Here is a 23109-nt window from a genome sequence, read left to right as displayed (position 1 = left end):
TTTATAAAGAAATAATGGAAGAATACAAAAAAACCCCTAATAGAGGGGCGCCTGGGTGGCTCAGTTGGTTAAGTGACTGCCTCCGGCTCAGGTCATGATCCTGGAGTCCCGGGATCGAGTCCCACATCGGGCTCCCTGCTCGGCAGGGAGTCTGCTTCTCCCTCTGACCCTCTTCCCTCTCGTGCTCTCTATCTTTCATTCTCTCTCTCTCTCAAATAAATAAAAATAAAATCTTTAAAAAAAAAAAACAAAACAAACAAACAAAAAAAACCCCTAATAGAATGGTTACCAATATGGTAGGTAGGTAAAGGAGCAAAATGAGATGGATGGGGCACAGATAGAAGTTAGTCTTTATTGGATACAGTTTTATATTGTTTTGAATTTTTGAACCATAAGACTATATTGTCTATTAAAAAGTTACATTTGAATATAGTAAATTAAATCCAGCATATGTCTGGGCATAAAATGGTCTCTATTTTATAGATTTGGCTGGAAAAACAGAATTGGAACAATGTCAAGTTGATGCAATTGTGGACACTTTGGACGATTTCATGTCACGTTTTCCCTGGGCAGAGAAAAAACAAGATATAAAAGTAATGTGATCAGTTTGTTATTACTACTATTAATTATGTCTACTTGTGGGGTGCTTTAACGCCTGGGTGGCTCAGTTGGTTAAGCGTCGGCCTTCAGCTCAGGGATGGAGCCCCGCATTGGGTGCCCTGCTCACTGGGGAGTCTATTTCTCCCTCTCCCTCTGCCCCTCCTCCCACTCGCGCTTGCTCTCTCTCTCTCAAATAAAAAAATCTTTAAAAAAAAGTTTCTTTTTATCAAAGTAAGACATACCTATAGTTTTAAAATATCAAATTATATTTAAAAATTTAAAACAAAATACAGTGATTCCCTGCTCTACCGTCTCTTCACATTAACACTTCCTCAGACATAACCCACTTTTTAACACTTTTAACTATTCCTTTAGGACACGTAAATCCGGCTTTCTTTGATTCACTAATTTTAGTTTCTCTGGACTTCTTATTATAGTAATAAGAATTTATCTCTTATGTAATCATTGTCTCTGCTCCCCTTCTCCTGACCTCCCAATATAATGATATTAAAATGTTTTGGCCAAATCAATAGTCACTTGTTATATTAGTATGCCTACGCAAATATCGTACAGACACGCAGGTATCTGTCAGTTGTAGTATACCTTGATTTTATTTCCTTGCTCACTTTACCTCCTCAAAATTAGTAATTGCCTGCCTTCATTTGCCTAATTATTTTTACGTTTATTACTGAACCTTCCCACACCATCCAGTAGGCCGCCAATACAATTTTCCACAAGGTCAATGATGTCAGATTATCCACTGTTTTCTTGGAGAGATTTGGCCGAGATCCCCTCTTTTTCTGCAGAGCTGTCTGGGTTTTCTGTGCATCTGCACATCTGTCCCCACTGGACTTGCCTCCACTGCCATCCCAGGGATGTCCTTCTCTTGAGTAGGAGTCCTATTTCCCGGATGCCATCCTCTAGCTTTGCTTACTTCTTTGTCCTCCAAGATTCCCAAAATTAAAATGAAGACTCGATGACAAGAGGTGTACTGATGACGGACAGCGTAGATATGTCTGTCTTGTGTGTCACACTGCTTCAGTCTGGTTTGGTCACCCTAAAAAACCTTGTGCACCATTGTCATTCTGTAATCTTTATTATCATATTTTTCCTCTTTGTTTTGGTCTGTCTCTTCCCAGGAGTCAGACCATCCTTTAGAAGCCATGGTAAAGAATAGGAAAATTAAAAAGTGTACCCAAAGCTCTCGGCATGTGGACAGGCTGTGTTGATTTTGAGCATCAGTAGCCATTTGTGGAGTATTTCCCAACATTACTGTCTTTAGGGTCTAGAAAGAGTCCCTAGAGAAGACTTCTGATTTTTGCCTGGAAAGAAAGGTGTGACTGCCAGTGTTCTGGGAAACAATCCGCGAAGAGAGGGCCACGAGGCTCAGAACTTAGTGTTCAGTATGCATATATTCATTCAATCCCCTATTTTGAAGTCATTATGAATGTCAGCTCCCAACAGACAGACCATCGATTTCCCCCTCTCCAGCCTTCTGATAAACATGGGGAAGAGGCATGTGTCAAGCAGTGTAAAACGAAGAAGGAAATCTTATGCTAAAACTACCTCTTTCACAACTTTCAGCCACTCCTCACATTACCCTCTCCCTTACCTCCTTACAATTCTAGATGTAGCCTGCCTTTTTCTGAACCACTTGAGGGTTTTATGGGGTAGATAGTGTTGGCTTTCAGCTTTCCCTTTGCAGACACCAGTCATCCATTAGCTTTATAGCTTTGAATTTTGTTTTCTCTTGTCTCCTCTCCTGTTTTCCACCTCTTTGTGGGTGCTATCTTTTAAAAAATATGGATTTACTGTGGTTTGGGGATGAAAAAAATCATACATGTGTGTCAAATCCATCATCTTTATCCAGAATTCTAAATAGACCTTGTAGGTTATGCTCCATTACCGCCCCTTAGTGGTTTCCTGGGGGGCACACATCACAGACTCTATTTTAAACTTATTTGTCTCCTCCAGTAGAGCGTGTGGTGAGGGTAGTAATTACGTCTGTACTACCATTCATGCAACACACCCATCCCTGTGCTTTTCACGCAGCAGGGACACGTGTGTGGCCTCAGCCAGTCCTCCCAATCCTTTCATGGGATACATGCTTTCTATCATCATGCTCACTTTGCAGATGAAGAAACTGAGAATCAGAGTGGTTATGGAGTTGCCTAGAGCCATGGACTCATTTAAATGAGCGACTAATACCCAGAGCATCCCTTAGGGAGAAACTGTTATCTTCATTTTCGCGGATGGAGGAATTGAGGTTCATGTAGAAGTAACTTGTATAAGGATATTTAGCTCAAAAGTGATACACAAGGAATTCAAGTCCCCGCCACTCGGACTCAGACCTCTTAACCACTGGCTGTAAGGCCTCAGTGCCGGCAGCTGGTTGGTATGCTTGGATGCGGTGTGGCTTAAGGTCTATATCCAAAAGTTACTGCACAGAGTGAATGACAGCCTTATCAATTTACTTAAACATATTTAGGCTAAAGACCACTTAATTAGGAACTTCTGATTTCAATAGAGATATTTGGAACATAAAACTATTCACATTTCTGATTCCTTGATAGAAATATAAGGTGTGTCACACACACACACACACACACACACACACACACACACACACACACGACTAACCAGAGCAAAGTCTAAAATAAAAGCTCAGCTTTGATATAGCAACATATTCAGGCTCTGGAGTCACACTGCCAGGCTTGAATTCTGATGCCCTTCTAGTTGTCACATACCTACCTATCAATAGTTCAAATTCTTTGTCTGTAAAGTAAGGATACTATAGAATCTACTTTGAAGTATGTTGGGAGGATTAAATGTTAGCATGAGTACCTATGACTAGGTCGAAAGTGTTCAACAAATTTTAGATATTATAATTATAGTATCTAGTATATTAATAACTATTAATATGTATAATTAATAGTGTTATATAGTTCACTGCTCGTTGTTTTTCTTTTTGTTGGACATGGCATCTCTATTTAACACATCCTTATAAATGCAGAAACAAGTAGATACATAATGTCCAATTTAGAAAAACGGATCTAAAGCTTTTCGTTTCACATGCCAAAACCCCACTGACTGGCAGTCTATCAACTTATAGGCTTGCCCTTAGCTATTTTTTACCCTTCTGTGGCTGAGGCTCCATAATAGAAGCTACCTCTCAAAGGAAACTATTCTTTGAATGCTTATGATATGAGTAACACTCTACCTTTGTATTAGAATAACAATGCCCTTACATACCTATCTAAAAAAAAAAAATTCACAGGACAAAATCCAAATTTATAAATAAATCATATGAAGGGAGGACGCGTTGCAGAAATATTGCAGTTGGCTACATACTATCTGATTAATAAGGAGGACCTGGCTGGTATACGATGAAAAACCCACATAGTTTTAGTACATTTCTTCACCTAGTCTGGGTGAAGTGGGTCGCGTTGCTGCCACCTTGTGGTCAGGTAATTTTTCAAAAGCAGAATATTGATACCAGTGAAGACGAGTGGATAGTAAACATAGTCCTCTTATTATATGTGCCCTAAAAATCTATCAAATACACATAATTATAAATATTTCAGTATCTGTTGCTAGAAATTCCACTTCCAATTTTAAAAAAATTAAAATTAATTTAGAAGGCAAAATATGTTTGTGGACATTGGTCACCCTGATAATCCTTGAATTTACCACTAGTGTTTCTCTGGTTATTCAACCTGTCTGTTTCAGTTTCCTCGTCTAAAGAATGAGGAGGGGAGGACGAAGGATGAGCAGGATCAAAGAAATGCCAGTGGCGCATTTCCAATACTAAATGATTTTGGTAGTATGGATTTAAAAATAGTGCTTTGGAGAAACATCATTCCTCTAAAAGTCATTTGATAGAATACTGTAGCAATGACTTCTCAGGTTGAGAAACCTCCTGACTTATAAGTCTCCAGAGGAAGAGGAATGAAATTTCTGAGTCTACCAAGTGTAAGAGCGGCTATCTAAGATTTATCAAGAAATGCATTTTAAAAAAGTACACATCTGGAAAAAAGGATGCATAATCAAATTTCATCTTCTTTATGTTATTTTGGTGAGTATTCCTTACAATGACTCTTAAATACTAATGATTATGTTGGGGTTAGTAATTTACATATCGTTAGATGAGATGAGTCACTGGGATGATTCACCAAACCTATAGAGAACCTGGGCTACGGAAGAAGTCAATACAGATAAAAGATTTTTATTTGGCACTGTGTGCGCACAAGCATCTGTGTACGTGTACCTTAAGTGGTGGAAATACACATTTGAAGAAGTAACAAAATGATACAGGTGAGCACACAAAAGTTTTGGAAAGCTGTCCAGCAGCTACATCCTATTCCATTCAACTCCGTTCCATTTCTAGCTTTTCTAGGAGAGCCAAATTGACCATCACCTTCCCACCTGATGCTGAGCTGAGCTGGGCTGGGCTGTAGGAAGTGTCACATGGATCTGGGCCCATTGCCTCTCAGCTCACAAATTATGTGTAAGAAGAACTCACAGTGTTTTATTTTAAACTATGACAGATTAACCATAGAGAAAGAACCTTATGAATGTAGGTGGTATAGAACAGTGGAAAGGATATAAAGTCAAAATGATGACAAGCTTTCCAAGTTTCAGTTTGTAAAATCGGGCAAATGTATGTTAATATGTAATGATGCTTTTGTAAACTCTACAAACAAGGCATTATGTGGCAGTAAAGTCTATTACCTTGCTAAGTTACAGTAATAACAGAAAGTAAATCAGCAAGTTGGTGAGGGAGCTATCTACTACCCGACTTGCCTTAGTAAGGCTGGATTATAGGTAATTTGTCATTATTAATAAATAATATATATATACACATATTTTATGGTATTTTTGAGTTTGGCTTACATTTTATATCCAAGATACACACCGGCCAGAATTTTCATATATAAGCAAACACTTCTTACAAAGAAAGAGGCCATGAATAAATTATTTGGTCTTCCAGAGTTTCAAGGAAAAATACAATTTTTAAAAATGGATATATCTTAATTTTTCTCTTCTAAGGATATTTGATTTATAATGTTACCTTACATAATATATATATCAAAAGGGGGCACTAGTTGATGGTTTTGTAGATAACAGTCAAGGCAGACTAACCTCATAGTCTCAAAACCTCATTTGTAAGGCACAATGTCAAGCCAACAAGATCCATAAAGCCTAAGAGCATAAGGATTCATTATAGATCACTTCCATTAAGTGTGATGGTGAAATAAAAGACTGCCAACCTGAAGGAGCCTAGCCATACAAAATAAAACTCATTTCTTTACCCTCAGTTATGTTATTTCACTTCAAAGAGAATGAGGATAATTTTAGAAATTAATTATCTTAATAAAAATTAAGATAAAAATCATGAAAAGATTTTGTAGGTGAAATATTTGGTCATTATTTACAAAGATACCGTAAGAAGTGGACACAAAAGTAATTCATGAGTAACAAAGGGATGACTAAGTATGAGGATTCAGACCTCAATCTCGATAATGTCATACATTTGAAACAAACAACAACACACAGCTACTTCTCTTTCTTTCTGAACTCATGTGGGAGAATAAAGATGGAAAAATCTACTTCCTTTTCAAATCATGTTATTTTTCTTCCTATTATCCTTAAAGTGATCTTCTTCATCCTCTCCTAGAATCAGATGTTTAATGAGCTACTTACATATGATGGACCTCATCTGCTGCAAGATTTGGACACATACTTAGGGGAAAAGGAATGGCTTATTGGTAACTCTGTGAGTATGTTTTTACATCTTTAAAAAATACAAGTATACACACATACACATACATATAACCAAAAACTTACAAAGACTCGGTGAGAAAAAAAAGTTACCAATAAGGAAGGACTAGATAGCAGGGATAAAAGCTAAACTTCTTTGAATAAACCTGTTTTGGTGGACTTAACTTTGGAACTATGTACTAAAATATTTTATATAATTATATAAAAACAATGAAAATATTTTAAAAAGCTAACACGGCAAAGCAAAAGCAAAGTGAAGCAAATGAACCTATGTTAAATTGATGCATGAAATGTGTAGAGAAGTACCTATTACTCAATAAGTGAGGAGAACCATTTTAAGAAATATCATCATTTGTAAAACACAGTCATTTGAATACACATTTTATTAAAAATATTCTCTCAGAACCAAAAAATAGAAATCTTATACCATTTTTAGTAGAGGCATACATCAGAGAGATATTATGGGTTTGGTTTCAGACCACAGCAATGAAGTATCACATATCAAATGGATTTTTTGGTTTCTCAGTATATATAAAAGTTATGTTTACACTATACTATAATCAGTTAAGTGTGCAATGGCATTATGTCTAAAAAAATGTACATATCTTAATTAAAAAATACTTTATTGCTGAAAAATGTTAACCATCATCTGAGCTTTCAGAGTTGTAATCACTGATCACAGATTACCATACTAATGAAAAAGTTTGAAGTATTGCAAGAATTACAAAAGTGTGACACAGAGACACAAAATGAGCAAATGCTGTTGGAAAAATAGTGCCAATAGATTTGCTCAACACAGGGTTGCCACAAGCATTTGTCAAAAATGTGGTATCTGCGACATGCAATAAAGCAAAGCGCAATAAAACGAGTGTTCCTGTAATTCTATTCTTAGTGGTACTGGGTACAGTCATATGGTTTTATTAGGATTTCTGATATAACTTATTTTGGGGTAAAGCAGTAAGAAAATATGTGGATGTCACTGGGAACCAGGATTTTCAGTGTGGGAGAAAGAAGATAGAGATGTAAGATCAGTGAAGCTAAGTAAACACCCTATTCCTGAATGTGAAATATATATATGAATATATGTAAAAATATTATATGTGAATATATAAATTTATATATATATATAACATAAGGTCATGATGTACTGACTGTAATATATATAACATAAGGTCACAAGGTACTGACTGCATCTTAGGATAAAGAAAAAACCATTGTTGTATCTCTTTTTCTTGAAACAATGACCAACCCTGTTGTCCTGGGCACCTTCAGGACCCAGATTCTGGTCTCTAAATATTAAAAGGAACCAGGGCTTCTTAGAGAAATGGCTCGTTCTCAATTTGGGACAGGAAATGTAAGAGATGAGCTGGAAATACCTTGTCATATCAGAAGCAAATAAATTATCAAAGACAACTGAACTGGGGACTCCAAAGTCAACTTGAAGCAAAGGCTTCCACTGGCTAAATACGGGACAATTCAAGCTTCGCTAAGAATATTAACAGCAGTGGATTGAAACAAATCAAAATGAACGAATCCATGAATTTATGATGACCACTCCTACCACCACAACAAAACACAAACACATATATGCAAACCCCCAAACCAAACAGAACTTCATTGGTTACTTTTGGAAGATGATATGGAGACAAATTACTACTCTGAAAACTGTTTTTTAAAAAGTTGGGAGGTTTGAATAAAGAATTTATCTTGCCTTTCCGATCTGTGCCAGTTGTAACTCGAGATAACACAAACCGAAGGGCAAAGTTTGTCTTCATGTAAGTATTCCAGTTAGTAAGTAAAAAGGGGAGACTAAAATCAACTATCACCATTTTCCAACCCCTGATGGTTGGAACAGACCGAGGCATTGGTTAATAATTATTAATATCACAGAAAGCGAGACAATCAGCTATTACAGCCCTACTACTGAGAGAGAGGAGCACGTTTCTGACAAAAACTCAAATCTAAACATGACTCAGATGCTGTGGTAGGTCAGAGTCTGTGCCTTCAAGGAGGCTGCTTTCTAGGAGACAAGACACAGACTGCTCTGGGCAGCACTCTCATGACTTCCTCTGTTTATGGTCTGTTGAGTCCTTCTGGGTGACATGGACACATACTTTCCACATCTTTATTCTCAACTTTCAACCTCATCACATGCTTCATTTCCTCCCACATTCCCCAACAGACTTTCCTAAAATGGTCCTCTCCCTGCCCTACTGAAGGACTTAAAATCCACCCCCTTGTTTTCTATTAAGACTCTTCTGTAATCTACCTCCGGACCCCATCTCTCAGCACTGTCTCCCTTCCTCAGTGTTCCACACACACTGGCATTTTGTGCACTCCTCCAACACACAACTCACTCCCACCTAAAAGCCTTTATACTTGCTGTTCCCTCTGCCTACAAGGCTTCATCTGCAGACCGCTGCCTGTCTGGATCCTGTTCTCATTTAAGCCTGGGCTTAAATGTCACACATGTAAGGTCTTCCCTCCATGACCACCTGAGGGTCCTTCCCATCACTTCACTTTTTCCTCATCATCCCTACCGGTTGAAAAATGTTTGTCTTCCTGCTTCTAAAACAAAAGGTGCACCCGGAAAAGGGCCTGTATCACATCTTGCTCTCCAGTCCAGCCCAGCCCAGCCCAGCACGTAGACCTGCACATCACACACAGTAGGTACGCCATAAATATGTGTTGACTGAACTCCGAATCCTCTACCCCAAAACTCTCCTGGTTGACAGGTGTTTAGTATGCAGGTTCATAAAACACTAGCAATTAGCATTATTAGATTCCATACAAAAATAAAACTATGGATAGCCCACATTTAAACTTCACTCTTTGATGGGTATTCATCATCTGGAGTCAAAGTAATGTCAGCCAGATTAGTTTCTAGTCACAAAGGGAAAAAAAAGAAGTTTTTGAAGAAAAAGTATACAAGGGCAGGACCGGGCTGTCATCACACCTGGGGATCCATTAATGCTCAGACACCGTATGTCTTCAGAGGTGATGTAATCTAATGTGTTAGCCAAAAATATTTCACTTGCAACTACGAGCTCTCTAGGGATAACTTGCACCCTATCCCTTTATACTCTGCAAAAGGAAGGAACAAGGTAAGATGAAATAATCACACAAATCCCGAAGACAGGACATTCTTCAGGACTAGTGTGAAATCTCTAGTAAAAGGGAGTTGGCATAACCAGACGAAATGCATGTCTTGGAATGGATTCTGCTTTGTCCTATAAAGGACATTTTTGGAACAGATGAAAAAGTATTGATTGGGTATTAGACAATGTATTGTCGCAGAGAGGTGAAGATTGAATCAAGTTACAAGAGTATGTATTCTAAGATCTCATTTTAGAACACACACACACACACACACACACACACACGATACCATTATACAAAGAGGTGTTAATGGTAGCAACCTCTGGGTGTTGGGAGTATGGTGTTATCTGTAATTTTCTATCATATACTCATTCCACTTTCGTAGTAACAGATAATTTTGAATTAAAAAAACTATTCTTGATTTAATAAGTTATGCCTTCTATGTTCAATGGCAATTTTTGTTTGCTTTAAACTAGGTTACTTGGGCAGATTTCTACTGGGAAATTTGCAGTACCACACTTTTGGTCTTTAAACCTGACTTGTTGGACATCCATCCCAGGCTGGTAACATTACGGAAGAAAGTGCAAGCCATTCCTGCTATCGCTGACTGGATACAACGAAGGCCCCAGACCAAACTCTAGGTAATGCATGCTGCCTCTAAGCTTTGTTATTCACACACAGCATCGCTTCCATCAGATAAGAAGCTAGTCAGCCTGCCACGGAATCTACACACTCCCCTCCCAGGCTCCACCAAGTCTTTCACTTTTGCCATATTCTGCTTTAAAAAAAAAGAAGAAAGAAAGAAAAAAGGGGGGGGGGAAGATCACTTAGTTTCAAGTATCCCTTTTGCCCCCCTTTCCCTTAGAATAATTTCATATCATTTACAACTGAGAAAAAAGTTTACAATATAGGCAGGGCTTACATTTCATGAGGTTTGACATACATGGATGTCAGTCACAACGGTTTAGGAACATACACGTTTTCCCCCAAAATGGTTTGGACTTAAGCTGTAATTGCACAAAGTGTTAACTTTGCTGCCAGCTCTGTGGTCCACAAATCACTATGTAAAGTAACAGATGCACAGCATGACCAGTGCCCAATTCCATCACTTCTTTCCAAGGCTGTTAATGAGTGGCCACTGCACATCTGTTACGCACAGGTAGCAGGGTGGGTAGCTGCCTTGCCGGGTTGTTTCTCAGTGATAAACCCACTCAGAAATTTTTAAAAAGTGGATCATTGAAAAAGGGAACTCAGCAACAAAGATGAAAGTACAATAAAGAAAGGAAAAGTGACCATGCTGGAGCCAAATTCAAATTACACATAAATGGAAAGAGCAGACTATAAGAACATTTACACAGCTGCCGTTCAAGGGGCTCCAGAGATGTAGCTGGAAGAACTTGGCAGACCTGACAGAAATGAGGAAAATGGCCGTGACAAAGGTGATGTTCCAGAGGAAGGGAGACTGCCAAAGGGCTTCACGTTAAAAGAACAGAGATGGGGCACCTGGGTGGCTCAGTTGGTTAAGCGACTGCCTTCGGCTCAGGTCATGATCCTGGAGTCCCGGGATCAACTCCCGCATCGGGCTCCCCGCTCAGTGAGGAGCCTGCTTCTCCCTCTATAACCCTCCCCACTCTCATGTACTCTCTTTTTCTCATTCTCACTCTCTCAAAATAAATAAATCTTTAAAAAAAAAAAAAAGAACAGAGATCAAAAGAATGAGAAGACAAGCCACAGACTGGGAGAAAATATTTGCAAAAGACGTTATCTTTACACGATATGTAAACCATGGATACATGATATGGAATTCTTTACTTTCTGCTCAATTTTGCTATGAACCTAAAACTCCTCTTAAAAATGTCTATTAAAAAAGAAAAAAGCAGGGATATTTCCTGACACTGGAAATGCAATAAAATGTGGGAGGGTGATCCAAACTTAAAATAATAATTTGCCAAGGTATAAAAAGAATGCTCACTTGCAATTATACATGAAGGTATTATTAAAACTATTCTTAATACATTTTTTACCGAATACACTTTTTCAGTTTCTTTTACTACTAAAATTAGTTTTACTACTTTATTTACCTATACATTTATAACCAACGTTTTTAATGTGTTGAGAAAAAAATTTAAGTCATAGAACATTTTCTTCATTGACTTAAGATTATTTTGCACAATTTCAACCTGCAGTCATTTTTATGGTCCTACACTACTGTGGAAAGCAAGAACTGCCCATATAAACAAACCATTTTAATAGAAATCTTCCAAGTAACTATAGATTATCCCTCAACACATTTTAAACCATAACTATAGCACTGGAATATATTTTAGTTCAATTTGCATGTTAATATTAATATTGGATTGTCTAATCTTAGCATGTCATGTTATATATAGAAAGAGACTAATGAAAGAGATGGCATATACTTGAAATGCAGGACAGAGGAAAGAGAACATGGTTGAGAAGCCAGAAATGGGGAGAGGATGTAAGGGAAGAAAAAGAAAAGGAAAGCTGGGCTAAGTATGATTTTGTTTAAGGTGCTTCTTTCATCCCAACAATGTTCTACAAAATAGGAGAAAAGATGTTAAATACTTGATACATCATTAAGGATTATACATAAAAACAAAGTATATTTCCCAAATGACTTGCTTCTTTGGAACACATTTTCTTATCGCTAGTCGCTGTTAATAAATGATAACAGGTTATAAGTGAATCTCATTGCAAAGTATTGTATCATGTTATCAAGGCAATTTAAGAAAAAATTATCTTTCACAACAGAAATTCAAATAATACTCTAGACGATGAAAGTAGTAACTTTTTTTTCCTCTTATGCATGTTCATTTTCTGCCATAAAATTAAATTCTGCAAACTTTAATGAAAATAGAATTTAGTAAAAGTGAGAATGACAATGCTTATCTAACATTATGAAAATCCACAATAACATCAGTCCCACTTGTTTACACAAATCATAATTCAAATATAAAATGCAACCACAGCAGGGCTCATAAAGAAATATTTCATTTCAATCACAGCATCATCAATCTTTAGGTCATCTTTTTCACTGAAGGGACAACACATTCCGTTATCCCACCCTGTACCCAAGATAAATGGCTCCTTGCTGAGCAAGTATGAGAGAATTTGAATCAATCAGAATTGCAGATTGTAACCAGAAAACACAATTTTGGGAAGAAAAGAGTTAAAAGAATCAGTTCCTTAATTTTATGGACATTTTAAGTGTCTTGCTTAGGGTCACCCAAATGGAACCCTAATACTCCTGTCCAACCTCCCTAATACTCCTGTCCAACCTCTATACAGTAACACCAAAGTTAGAAACAACAATAGTTAATGTTGCAATATAAGTATCTGTTGGTGTAAAGTTACAAGTCTATGGGGTCAGGAATACAGTTATGAAACACATAAGGCATATGTCTTCTACCTTTTAAGTTGCATTAAAAAATAAAAGTTGCTTCAGTTGGTCAAGATGATATTCCAACTATGGCTTCACATGCTCTTTACTACTGGTAATAGATTATGATGTTCATATGAACATCAGTCCAATGAAAGGACTAATGGGAATATATCCTAAGTAATAAATTCCAGTTTATTGAGAAATAGATAATATTTAAGCACAAATGATCTCATTTGTGCTCAATATTGTATTTTTAAAGGTAAAGGGAGAGTTAGAAACTATTAAAAAGGGTGTGAAAATACAACTTATGATCACAAATATTTTTATTAAGCCCAAGACATAATAGAGCATGACAGGGAGAACTCAACTACATCTCATTAAAGATAATATGGACTTAATAACAACAAAAGAAACAGCCTCTCACTGAAGACACATTACCACAGAAAAGTTAAGAAATCCATTATGAGATTTTGAAAGGTAGTATTTCCAACACTCTAAGTGATTTGGGTCCTGCAATATAGGAAGAGGTAGTAATAGTATTTGCAGATTCCTTCTAGCCCCATTATACTAAAATATATCGATTATATTCAATACACCTTCAAGATTGGAAAAATCTACTGAATCATGAGTTTTCAGAGTCTGTAATATCTGAAGATTGCTTTGAGAGCTTCATTACTCTTCTAACTCCAGAGGATTATATGACCTAAGCATCTTAGCAAGTCAGGATGCCTTGAAAGTACAATCTCCAAAATTAACAAGTCTGTGATTTATAAATAAGTTTATTTATAATGATATTTACATAATAAAAACAAAACACATGAAACTCACAAGTTATACAAAGAAACTGATGTATAATAAAAACAGCAAGATAGACTGACAGGCAAAAATTTAAAGAAAGATTTAATAAAGAGTTCAATATCAAATAGACAACTTTACTTCTTCTAAATTTCACTTTGTCACCCACACTGAATTGGAATTGAACAATGGCTCTCTCTTCAGGAGGTCCTGTACTGGAAATTCTGGAAACTGATAAATTATATTGAGAAGTGTTTAAAGTTAATGACCTATTTCCATGCAGTACCTAACGCTGCCTTAATATGAAGTCACATTCAGTCTGCTTTGAAGTGAAATAGCCTGTTAATCTGTTCTGCCAGGCTAGACAAATGTTACCCACAATTTGCTGATACGTGGAGACGTGGCAGGAATAAACTACTATTTAGAGAGTAAAGAGAACTGGAGCAGAAGTGACTGGGCAACAGTTTCAAGAGAAGCAAAAGCCAGGAGAGGAAATCAATGAAAACATGCACAAGAATAGGCAGAGTAATAAGCACAATTAGTGCAGTGGGGAAATGAACAGAAGGAATTAATCCATGGAGCAAGAGAAGGGCTTCTTCATTACTATTCACTGGAAAACAACTTAGTGCCTAGCCAAATTTGTTTTAACAGAAGTACTTGGAAGGACCTGGGGGTGTTAGTAAATGGAATGCCACCTTTAAATTCAGGTTGAGTTCTTGTTGACAGTGGTGAACATCTGCTTCAAATAGCAATAAAATGAAAGCTATATAATCTATACAGCTGCGTCCTTTAAACTAACAAAAAAAGAACTTCAAATGAGACAAGGAAAAACAAGACGTAAGCATTGTCAAATAAGGCACATGTAAAAATCTACACACATTATCCAGTGAAAGACAATATATATATATTTGGAGGTAGAAATAATTACAAAAATACTGACATTTCTAAAGCATTAGCATATTTGTTACAAACAATCACCAACTAATCCCCATTCAGAAAACTGTTTTGTAAAATGATTATTCAACATCTTCAGGACTACATATTTGTGGGTGTTTTTTTTTTTGTTTTTTTTTTTTGAAATTTCACATGTGAGCATCTGGAGAATTCAGTTAGTGGCAAAAAAGTTGTCCATACTATGAGAAATGTAATATGGAAATTATAAAAAGTTATAAATGTTCATAAACCCCATGGTCGTCATAATGTAAATGTCCTTGAGTGCACCAAGTTGATATTTCCTCATCAATTAGGAATTCACAATTCTTAAATTTCACAGGCCCATTGACGTTTTTAGTAACGTGGCTATATCTGCTGGCATACTCCCTTCGTCACCTGCAGGTCAGAAAGGGGCATTAAAAGTTTAATAAAAATATTTTATGAAATATATTTTCTCTTTCATGAATTCCTAATCACCTTTCAAGGTCCAGTTTGCTTCAGTGTCACTCCTTGTTAAAAACCTCCGTGAGGGGTGCACAAGTGGTGCAGTCGGTTAAGTGCCTGACTCTGGGTTCTGGCTCAGGTCCAGATCTCAGGGTCTTGAGACTGAGCCCTGCGAGGGGCTCCACACTCAGCATGGAATCTGCTTCAGTTTCTCTCTCCCTCTCCCTCTGCCCCTCCCCACCGTGCACGCTCTCTAAAGTAAGTAAATAAATCTAAAACAAAAACAAAACGACCTTTACAATTCCCTACATACATTTAAGGCTATTTCCTCTGTGCTCATGTTCATATTACCAGCACAGTAATCTAGAGGCTAGGTTTCTGCGTTGACATAAATAAAAAAGATAGGCAAGTATTAATCTGGATCATATTCTATTCATATGGAGCACAGTATTTACTACTCAGGTTTACTCGATAAAAACATTTGTGCAAAACTGAGTAATGCAAATAAAGACAACCAATGAAATCATTCATCCAAACCCTTATTTTCAATCCAAAAATACAATCACTTAGACTTAACTGGCATATCTAAACAAAATTGTGAATATGGCATACCAGTTGAAGATTAAAGTGCTCACTGTAAATAACATTTTCCCAATGTTTGCTCCATATTTCAATTAAATGAGACTCCAGTATCTAGACACTTATGCAGGAAGCATTCAGGATCTTTTTTTTTTAAGATTTATTTATCTGAGAGAGAGAGAGAGAGAGCGAACTCCCGAGTGGGGGGAGGGGGGGAGAGAGAGAGAGAGAGAGAGAGAGAGAGAATCTCAAGCAGACCCCCCACTGAGCATGGAGCCCAACACGGGGCTTGATCCCATGACCCATGAGATCCTGACCTGAGCTGAAACCAGAGGCCAGACAGACGCTCAACTGACTGAGCCACCCAGGTGCCCCCAGGATTTTCTAAAGCAGGAAAACATTTTGTGTCAATTAAGTACTCAGACTGTTTAGAGATGAACTGATTTATTAGTTTATAGTGACAATGGTATAGTTGACAATTCATAAATATTTGTACGTTCACAGCAATGAATAATTTTATAAATTAGATGTGGCTACAATGCAGCCAAACTAATCACTACTCTGTCACACATACACACCCCAGTTATAATCTAAAATTCTGAGTACTTTTATCTACTCTTCCTTCAGTAAAACACCTATGCAAAGAAACACAGACTATTCCATAAACTCTCAAGGAGTTCACGGACACCCTTGCGCCTTGAGGCTCTTCCACAGATTTAATAGCCTATGAAATCTAACTTGAAACGTGCTAAATTAACTGACCCAACTAAATAATCAGACAGCTCCAGAAGACAGTAAGACAAGAATTCAAGAAAGTACAAGACAGCAAGACTGTACAAGATTCAGTATTCTGGGAATGGAAGGGGGGGTGAAAAGAGGAAAAGGGGTGAGGAGACTTTTGTAAGTTTGAAGATACTGAAGATATAATGCAATAAAATGCAATAAAATGCAATGGGTGAACTCTGGATTTTTTTTTTAAGCTATAAAAGATGAGGGGATAATTGGGAAAACATGATAATATTTGGAAATTACTGTTAATTTTCTTGGATGTAATTGGCAACTCAGTGGGAATGCTAAAATATTCAGAATGATGTGTCATGTCTACAACTGACTGAAACGGTTCATGAGGAAAAAAAGGTAGATGAAGCCAAATGTTTACACAACTGCTACATTCATTTATACTCTGCTTTTAACATCTCTGTATGAAAATTTCCATTTTAAAAGGTAGAAAATCTATTAATCACATTAAGAGATTAAAGAAAAATAACACACCCCCAAACCATAATCCTTATTCTAAAGCAGTGGCTCTCTGACTTTAGCATGTATCAGAACACCAACCAGATTACTGAGTTCCATTCCCAATTTCTGACTGAGTAGGGATGGAGTTGGGCTTGAGAATTTGCATTTCAAGACAATTTCCCAGATGATGATGTTGCTGTTGGTCCAGGGACTGCACTTTGAGAACCACTAAGGCAAGCTCTAGAAACACAAAAATCTGACAAGCATTTCTGAGAGGAATCATGGTACTTTTCTTTCACAGTTTCATGGAAAGGGGGGCACAGAGATTGTTAACATAAAGCACAGACACACTCAATTACAAATATGCTTTTTGTTTACAGTGGAAAAGAACCTCACTGTGAGAGATGAAAAGGGTACATGTACTCTCGTTAGGTCTGTGTCCAATTATTTAAATGAATAAGCAGAAGCACAAGCAAAGATGATAAAATCATTACAGCTAAGAGAATAAAGACACTGTTGTATCCTTACCCTACCAAATAAAACACATACCAGGAAACACTGATACAGATAGCTTTAACAAGACAGAGTAAGATTTCCTACAGAAAGAAAAGAGTGATAAATGGGGGAATGATTCTTTTTAATAAAAGCTTTACAGGTAACAGCCTAAAAGCATAGCTGAAATAAGTTGCTATTCTAACAGATACTTGATGTGAAAATAACAGGTAAAACTTTAAACTAAACAAATTTATATAAATACAAATAATTTATGTGAATTATGACTAGACATGACTGGATATACACTGGTCTCATCTGAAATACCATTAAAATGCCATGGAAAAAAGAAATCAGGGGCATTATACAAAAGAGAAAAGAACAGAAGAAAAAAACAACAGTGGGGAGAGAGCTGTCAACAAATTTTGGAAGATGAAAAGCAAATGGAAGAATGGAAGCTGACTTTAGCAGAATAGACAAAGCAAAAACTTAAGTGAGCACATAGAAAATGCAAGAACGTTACTTCATACTCAGAATCTAACCACACCCCTCCCTCCCCCCACCCCGACTGCCCCAACTCAAGACAGGGGTAATATATGGCTCCCAAAGGATGGGGAATATACAGAGCTAGAGCAGATTGAAGAGTACAACATCTAAAGCCTGCCCAACAGAGCCAGGCATTTACCCCAGATAACACAAATGAAAGTTTATTCTCTGGAAAGTCTGAATCAGAGGAATGCTAAATATGGGCATAGAAGACAGTGAAGTTATACTGGAACAGGAAAATTAACTATATAAATAGGACAAGAGCCCTCCCTCCCCCCAGCTTCTCCTTAGCTCTAATAATGCAGTCAACAGGTTTATACTCTATGTCCCACCATCCTCATTTCACAAAAGATTGGTGAATATGTTTCTGGGGAAATGAACTAGCCCATGAGAAGCAACCTATATAGTTAAAGACAGTGGGGACTCCAACAATCAAACTGCTGAAAGCCCAACTAAAACTAACTATGATGATTCTATTTAAAGACTTACTGTTAGAATTAAAACAATGTATCCGGGAAGGTGGCAGAAGTGCTAAAGGAGAACAGGTATTTAATTGTTTTTCTAAGTTTGAAAAGATGCCCTAACAAAACAGGAAAAACTGTTGTGCTATGGAATCTGCCTTCTATTGCTTCTGCTAGATTATCTGATATTGGCAAGTTGACACCTCCACACAAAGCTTAGTAACTGTTTAAGTTATAATCATCACACTTGCTTCTACTCAAACTTTTTTTAATGCCTGCCTCCCCAACCTGAAGGACACCTACTAATTTCACCATACACACCTCCCTCCCTCTCTCTCTCTCTCTTCTCAAAGACAGATTAAAATACACTCAACTCTTTATAGTACAAAGTGCCCAGCAAAATACTGGGACCTCGTAAATATTCAATGGAAGTTTGCTGAATTGAAACAAACAATGATCAACATTAGGAAGATCCTTACTTATTAGAATAATGATTAAACAGCTTGTATTCAGTTAAATTTAACATTAAATAAGAAAAGTACGATGTAAAAGACTGCATGCTAAGTTGTGTAAAAGGGAAAAAGAATACATATACTTATTTATTTCTATCTGCATAAAATGAGCGGTCACATGCTAATAAAAGTCAATGTGTCATTGTTAGGGGGAAATGGAGGATAGGGTGAGAAGGCGGCCTCTGTTTGCTTTTTATATCTTTTGAATCTTGAACTATGTGAATGTATTATCTTTTCAAAAATAGAAAACTTGGGCGCCTGGGTGGCTCAGTTGGTTGAACGACTGCCTTCGGCTCAGGTCATGATCCTGGAGTCCCAGGATCGAGTCCCACATCGGGCTCCCTGCTCAGCAGGGAGTCTGCTTCTCCCTGACCCTCTTCCCTCTCGTGCTCTCTCTCATTCTCTCTCTCTCAAATAAATAAAATCTTTAAAAAAATTTTTAAAAAAATAGAAAACTTAATTTAAAAACTATTCTTTTCAAAAAGGTGGAATGAAGAGGGTTCTCTTAGAGGGTTCTTTCTAGTACCCAACCAACTTCAATCTGAAATTACTAAATTTTTGAGGAAAAAAATGCGTTTTATTGCACTCTAGTACCCTTAAGTATTTATTGGTCAAAATGAAATTAATGTAAATTTATAGTTCTTATGAAATTAATATTACACCATGTATTTTAATTCTTGGGGATTCATATGTGTTACTTATATAGTAAATAAATTATAAAACTGTGGATAAAATTATAGAACTAATTTTATTTCGGGGATGTTTTGGCATCAAGAGGTAAGGGATGGAAGAGACAGAATTATCCAAAATCAAGTGTTTGCATCAATTCTGGCAAAATAATCTTAGTTATTATAGTACTTTTGAAATGAGCATGCTTTTTCTATACTGTATGCCAGTGAAGGATTTGGGCCATTTTTGTTAATCCCTTGCTACTGCTAATTTGATGCACTTTCATATAAATAAATACTGATGGTTCTGTTTACAAACAACTTACCTTCATCAACTGTGGTCATATCTTGTTCTAGTTTCAATTTCTGTTGGTTAATTTTTAGCATGGATTCTTCAATTGTCCCTTGGCTTATTAATTTTATAACTAGTACTTCTCTAAAGAAAACAGAAGATATGTCCGTTGGTTACTTAATATAAAATTATTTGGCTACATATAAGCTATATAAAACATCTTAAGAGTTCAATAAGAATAATCTGAAGATTGTATAACAAATATATCCATAACTTTACCTTATTTTATTTTTTTTATATCCATAACTTTCAATTCCCTTTTATTCAAACTTGGGATTGGCGTTTTCTGAGCATGTAACTTCTAAACAATCTTTCTTATTAATCCAAGATATCTGTACTCCAAAAATTATTGGTAAAACTTACTACAACAAACAGTCTGGGTTCAGATAGGTACTCATTTTAAAAAGGAACATGTTAAACAAAAACAAAAATAAAAATAAATTAAAAAAATAAAAAGGAACATGCTTTGCTTGTCAGGTTCCACTAAATAATTCAGTATAAAAAGTAAGAAAGCATAGTGAAGTACAAGGATTACACAGAAGTTTTAGTCCCATAATAGGTACAGATAATATCTGATTCATAAATGAATTTATCAATATCTTTTGGAAATACAGTAACACACTCCACACAGAAAACACTGATTATTCACTACTTACATGTGAAAATAGAGTTGAGTTATAGGTATTAGCACCTCTTTATGGTCCAATGTCAAAATGAACCTTCACCTAAAATATCTACAACTCAAATAATGTAGTTCCTAAAGGATAACAGGGTAGCAATAGTATACATTTTACTGTCTATCTGGCTCTTAAGGGATCTAACAAGACTTTTTAACTACTAATATTTTTCAGAGGGGCTGAACCATTGGTAATATTTTGTTTTCATCAGCTGCAGAACTGACTGGGGTGAGGTGGGAGGTTATTTTGCTTTAACTACTAAAAATGAATAGGATATATAGTGAAGTTCACATTCAACACTGCTGGTATGAAACATAGCAGCAGCCATGCTTTGCTGAAAATACAAACACTGAAGCAGGACACTGACAGACTATATTCTACTATTATATACAAATTAAACTGGCATTTAGTTAAAAATAAATTTCAACTCAAAACACTTACTTAGTCTGGCCTACTCTATGGCATCTATCTTCTGCTTGTTTGTCATTGTACGGGTTACAGTCAATATCATGAAGTATAACAACATTCGCTGAAGTGAGGTTTATTCCTAGGCCACCAGCTTTTGTTGACAGCAGAAACACAAAGATATCCATATCGGTATTAAACTCGTCAATTAGGTGAATCCTATAAGATAAACGTATTGGGCTAAATTTCACTAAAATGTATACAACTAAAACTGAAAAAACAATCACACTACATGGAAAAAAACCCTGAAGATGTAAATACATGCTCTTGGCAATATAGTTACCTTTCCTGCAGTTGTTTTACTGAAAGACCTTCCCAAATTCACCAAGTTCTTTTCCATTCCATTTCTCTTTCTATTAATTCTCACTTTAATTCAACTATTTGGGTTTGAGTAATGCTAAAGGGTTATCTTCTCCTTTGTTTAATGACTTCTGGCTTACCTAAATTTTGCATATGGCTTTTCAATCTTTAGCCTTCTCAGAAGTCTATTAGTGGCTGCTCTTGATACCAGATGAACTAAAGATTTCAAGATCAAAAAGAGCAGTGTATTCCCTTTTAGCATGACTTCTATCTTTAATGCAGGGAAAAGAAATCATTCTGGCTGATAAAAAATAAACCTAAAGATGTAATGCAGTTTAAACACACTAGAAAAAGTATTCCTTTTTTTTTTAAGACAATCTTTTAATCTTTGGGAATTAAAAAAATAAACAAACCAAACTTACTCAATTACTCTTAAAATACGAAAAGCCCAAGATTTTAAAACCATCTTGGTTTTTGTTTTTTTAAACAATCTTGGTTTAAAGGTAAGGTGCTTCAAGGATTTGAATGAGTCTTAAAGGGCAAAACATTCTAATTAGGTATCGAAACAGATTTCTATGCAATTCAGATCAAAAACTTAGAAAATTTTCATCTTAAGACAATGGTTTGAAATAACCACACAAAAGACTCAAAAGCAATACAATCCAATCAAATGCTTTATATACATTTAAAATTCCAACATTTACTCTTATTTAAAGGTGAGGTGGAGATTTTCTGAAACTAAAGTGAAATATACCAACCTTTCAGAAATCTGAGTCTTCCCATCTAATCTGAGGTACCTATGCTGATGATGTTTTAAGAGAACCTCTAAAATATCCAGCATCATGGTAAATTGGCTAAATAATACAACTCTATCACCCTGTGAAAATACATATATGGATTAGATACATGGAAAAATAAAATTCTAAGAATCTAATGATCAACTGCTTCTTTAACAAAAATCAAGTGATCACAGCAAACGTCTATTATATAATGATCCTGGGGTCCTGGGATCGAGCCCCGCATTGGGCTCCATGATCAGCGGGAAGCCTGCTTCTCCCTCTCCCATTCCTCCTGTTTGTGTTCCCTCTCTCGCTCTGTCTCTGTCAAATGAGTAAATAAAATCTTTAAAAAAAAAAAAAATCAATACAGATGGTGTATTCTACTAACTTCTATTTTTCTTTCTCAGACTCAATAGAGGAAAAGTAATCAGGAAAACATATCCCCAAATAATATCCTCTAAATGTTCAAAGCATTAATTTCTAGAAACATATATAATAGATATAGGCTAAAACTTCAGGAAAGTCAAATCATGCCAGAATTATCTTAAAGAAGTTTAATTGGAAAAATACAAGAGGAGTAGCATTCTTTATTACCTTCTGTTTCAATTCAGACAAGATGCATCCTAAAACTCGGAATTTTCCAGAATCTAAAATCAAGTCCATGTCTAACTGGAAGTTATTAATATGTCTATACTGTTTACAAAGTACATGTAATTCAAAGTCTGTCATAACTTCCATATCTTCAAAGATCAAGTCAGGGTTAGCCTCACAATGTGTAGGTTCCTTAAAACAAAATAGAACAATTCACACTTCAAAATGAAGATAATTTATAATATGACCAGAACACTCGAATAAAATTGTTCACACCTGATAAAATATTAAGTAGCTAAAAAGCACGTTACATGGTACAATTTAACAAAGGAAAATAATTTCATTATTTTAGGTACAATAAAGGTGGAAATGTCCTTATTGTTTTAGGGACAA

At 36.2% G+C, this 23109-nt stretch overlaps 2 protein-coding genes across 7 annotated transcripts in view; one reads left to right on the top strand and one right to left on the bottom strand.

Annotated features, from left to right (window-relative positions):
• The window catches only part of HPGDS (hematopoietic prostaglandin D synthase), a 68403-nt gene that overhangs the window by 15806 nt on the left and 29488 nt on the right, over positions 1-23109 (top strand). For all 3 annotated transcript variants that reach the window (XM_073891972.1, XM_073891973.1, XM_025873464.2), the window contains 3 exons: positions 484-593; positions 6278-6376; positions 9957-10121. In XM_073891972.1, the coding sequence (XP_073748073.1) occupies positions 484-593; positions 6278-6376; positions 9957-10121 (374 nt within the window). The remainder of the gene's footprint in view (positions 1-483; positions 594-6277; positions 6377-9956; positions 10122-23109) is intronic.
• SMARCAD1 (SNF2 related chromatin remodeling ATPase with DExD box 1) overlaps positions 13647-23109 on the bottom strand; it is a 75960-nt gene continuing 66497 nt past the window's right edge. For 3 of the 4 annotated variants that reach the window (XM_025873458.2, XM_025873461.2, XM_025873459.2), the window contains exons 20-24: positions 22720-22908; positions 22105-22223; positions 21023-21205; positions 19879-19988; positions 13647-15007 (exon numbers count right to left, since the gene is read on the bottom strand). In XM_025873458.2, the coding sequence (XP_025729243.1) occupies positions 14946-15007; positions 19879-19988; positions 21023-21205; positions 22105-22223; positions 22720-22908 (663 nt within the window). In that variant the 3' untranslated portion in view covers positions 13647-14945. Of the gene's footprint in view, positions 15008-19878; positions 19989-21022; positions 21206-22104; positions 22224-22719; positions 22909-23109 lie in introns of those variants that run through there. The other variant, XM_073891971.1, reaches the window with a different exon arrangement.

The sequence above is a fragment of the Callorhinus ursinus genome, unplaced genomic scaffold, assembly GCF_003265705.2.
Source record: "Callorhinus ursinus isolate GAN/ISIS: 27379988/994484 unplaced genomic scaffold, GSC_fseal_2.0 scaffold4, whole genome shotgun sequence".
NCBI lineage: Eukaryota > Metazoa > Chordata > Mammalia > Carnivora > Otariidae > Callorhinus > Callorhinus ursinus.
This window is presented reverse-complemented; position numbering and strand designations above follow the sequence as displayed.